The sequence below is a fragment of the Seriola lalandi genome, unplaced genomic scaffold (genome assembly GCF_002814215.2).
Source record: "Seriola lalandi dorsalis isolate HSWRI2012SDOR001 ecotype SW California unplaced genomic scaffold, Sedor1 jcf7180002054146, whole genome shotgun sequence".
Taxonomy (NCBI): Eukaryota; Metazoa; Chordata; class Actinopteri; order Carangiformes; family Carangidae; genus Seriola; species Seriola lalandi.
In genome coordinates, this window is record NW_019524699.1 from 14,958 (window position 1) to 18,541 (window position 3,584).

Below are 3,584 nucleotides of genomic sequence, written 5' to 3' on the forward strand. Positions count from 1 at the left end.
CATGCCTGTTGGGTCTGTTGGTTTTCTATACCTTTACTAAACCTTCTAGAAACTTACTTGCAGTGTAGAAGTGTGATTTATCTTGCTAGTGATGTGGGACTGCTTATTTTGAACACAACTGTATGTCTCCCAAATAGAAGATTGTAGCTTAAAACCTGGTCCGGTAAAGCTCCATAAAGCGACTAGAAACAAGAATACTGATCATCTTGTTTTCAAGACTTGTAGCGTCACATCCTGATTTTATTTTCAAAAACCTTGTCAAGTGAAAATCATTTGAAGGTGATTTCATCCTCACATCCTCCCAAATTTCTCTCACAAATTTAAATTACAGCAGCCCGTTGAGTTTAGTCCAAGGAACTGGACATTTACAAAGACAACCAACCAACCAACCACCCGGCCTCTCCCCGTCAGTACCTGGTGATGTCGTAGACCATGAGGGCCCCGGCGGCCCCTCTGTAGTAGGACCTGGTGACGGCCCTGAACCGCTCCTGACCGGCCGTGTCCCAGATCTGCAGCTTCACCTTCTGACCGTGGACCTCCATGATCCTCGTCCCAAACTCCACCCCGATGGTGTGGGGACAGTCAGCCATGACTGTGAAAACACACACACACACACACACACACACACACACACACACACACACACACACACACACACACACACAGAAGAAGAAGCTGAATTCAAAGCTTTTCAAGACCCTACAGACACTGAGGGAGGAGCAGAGAAACAGCAGGAGGAGAGAAGAAGAAAGGACTCACATTTTTTCTCTGTGAACTGGTGCAGCAGACAAGACTTCCCTACTCCCATATCACCTGGGGAGAGAGAGAGAGAGAGAGAGAGAGAGAGAGAGAGAGAGAGAGAGAGAGAGAGAGAGAGAAATCAATCAATAATCAAAAACAAGGTCAGAATAAGGACTTATGTTAAAGTGAACCACGACAGTTTGGTTGGTGAAACAGAACATTCCTTTTGTTTGAAACATGTAATCAGTCCGTTTAGTGGAGAGCTAAAAAAAACCACATTACCCATAAGCCTCGGCTGCTCTTACTATGGAGAAGAACCCAGTCAGGTGTGAGAGAGAGAGAAGACTCAGAACATTCAACTGTTTTTTCAGGTTTCTATAAAGTGTAGTTTTTAGTTTTCACTGTTAGTGCAGCTCACAACAGGAACTGGTTCTTCCTGAAATGCACCATGGGAGTTGTAGTTGACTTCTCCTTCAGTTTTGACATCCACAGGCTTCTTATAGCTTTGACTTTTAAATCAAAGAACCAGATATTTTGTGACACACTGGTTCACATTTTGTTGAGATGATTCGACCAGGGGCTTTTCATGTCGTCACTCTCTATGAGAACATGAACTAGAGGTTTACAGGTGAGCTAACACCAGCAGCCATGTTTGTAGTTCCAAGGGTTTAAAAAAAAAAAAAAAAACCATCTCGCCAAAGGGCGGCAGCTGAAAACCAGCCAGCTGGCAAACACTGCTGAGTTTAAGGATGGTAATTGATACGACTTTACTGATACCAGTGCCTTTATTGATTCTGCTTATCAGTCTGATTCTTTATCAATTCCCTTAGCGATTCCTTTCTGTGAGGAAAAAAAAGTAGACCTACACAGGTTTCTAGCATCTACGCAACTGTTTTATTACCCGTGAACACAGTGATGGAACAGAGCAAGAAAAAGGCATCATGTGACTCCGCTAATATTATTATAACATGGTTTTACTCGCGTGCTGCTCGGTTGGGAAGATGTAGAAAACAGGCATTCCTGGAATTCTTCCTTGAAATTACAGACATTACAACCAGCACTGTCGCTGTCTTTCTTTGTGAAATGAAGCCACGCTTTGGACCGTTTCTTCTTCTCCTCCGACATGATTGTTTTGCAAAGCACAACTGTCAGACAAACACGTCAGCAGCGATAAAAGGAAGTGATAGAAGAACGATAAGATTCCAATGGTTCGGACGATTTGTAACATGTTCTCAACTGAAACCGGTTCTCGATTCCCAAACCTCCGCCACATTTACAGACATACTGATTAATGTGTGTGTTGTATTTATAAATTAAGAAATGAAAAATCAAATGACTGAAAGGAAGTGAGAGGAAGAAGTGTTTCCCAAACTTCAGTTCTGTTTCTCAGTTCTGTTTCCTGTAGGTACCAGGATTTACAAAAACATTTCACAGGATCATTTATTTTCCTTTTTCCTCAGCAATGTCCAGTTACTCCTGTGTTCCCAGTGGTGGATGAAGTAATCTGATCTTTTATTTCAGTAAAAGTATGAATACAACACTGTAAAACACTCCATTACAACTAAAAATACTGAATTAAAATACACTTCAATTAGTAAAAGTAAAAGCACAAATTTTATCCCTGTGACTCACTGTTAGTGCTATATTAGATATTATTAATAATATTTTACTGTTGTAGCTGCTACTACGTCATATATACTTGGATATCTTAGTCCACTGGTTCCCAACCTAGGGGTCGGCCCCCTCCAAGGGTCACCAGATAAATCTGAGGGGTCGTCACATGATTCATGGGAAAGATGAAGAAACAAACTCCTGATTCACTGATCTGGATTCAGTTTGTGGACTTTTCTTATTTTAACTCCGTTTCTCTTTGGTGGAACTCATAACACCTCAAAGTTTCATCTTTAATGACGTGTTATAGATTATGATTATGCCTTTATTAACCATTCATATGTTTTTTTTAATGTAAATTCTTAATCTTAAAAGTACTAGAGATGTCAAATTAAGTGCAGTAAAAAGTGGCATGAAATGGAAATACTCCAGCTAAGTACTAGTACCTCAGAACTGTTCCTAAGTACACTACTGGAGTAAATGTATTTAGTTACTTTCCTACACTTATACCTACATTTAAGTACCAGCAGGAGGCAGTACTGTATTAGTATCTGACCCATACAGTGTGGGCTGTATTATAACAACACTAACAGCTCTTCTGGCAAGTACAATTGTAAGGTATTTGTACTTCACTTGAATATTTTTTCTACTTTCTACTTTTACTCCTGTACTGGATATATTGTGCGTTTTACTGCAACTACTCAACAGTTAATTATTTTAATATTCTTTAATTGATTTTTAATAATGTTGATAGAATAATAAATATTATAATAATTTTGTTCATTGAACAAAACTCTGATCGGATTTCTCACTATTTTCATAATTTCTACACACCAAAAAAATTCAATCGATTAATGGAGAAAATAATCAGCAGATAATAATGAAAATAATTGCAGAACAATTAACTCCAACTCAACCAACTACAGCAGTTAAATACTGCTGATATATTAATGCATAGGTAATAATTATCTAAAGATGTAATAAATAGTGTAACAGTCACAGGAGACATTTTTCTTTAAGGACATTTTCCTCATTATACTTTTGTTCTTTTACTTGACTGGGAATTTAAACACAGGGCTTTTAGTTGTAACAGTGTTATAACAGTGTAGTATTAGTACTTTTACTACTAGATCTAGAGTATTTCATACTTAATGAATCAGACACTCACCGATGATGATGTATTTGAAGATGTAGGAGTAGTTGTAAGGTGCGGCTGTCATCTTGATGCTGTA

At 38.6% G+C, this 3,584-nt stretch overlaps 1 protein-coding gene across 1 annotated transcript in view; it reads right to left on the reverse strand.

Annotated features, from left to right (window-relative positions):
* The window catches only part of LOC111653115 (ras-related protein Rab-14-like), a 12,943-nt gene that overhangs the window by 8,677 nt on the left and 682 nt on the right, over window positions 1-3,584 (reverse strand). Inside the window, exons 2-4 of the mRNA XM_023403581.2 lie at window positions 3,521-3,579; window positions 760-813; window positions 415-592 (exon numbers count right to left, since the gene is read on the reverse strand). Of these exons, the coding sequence (XP_023259349.1) occupies window positions 415-592; window positions 760-813; window positions 3,521-3,572 (284 nt within the window). The 5' untranslated portion in view covers window positions 3,573-3,579. The remainder of the gene's footprint in view (window positions 1-414; window positions 593-759; window positions 814-3,520; window positions 3,580-3,584) is intronic.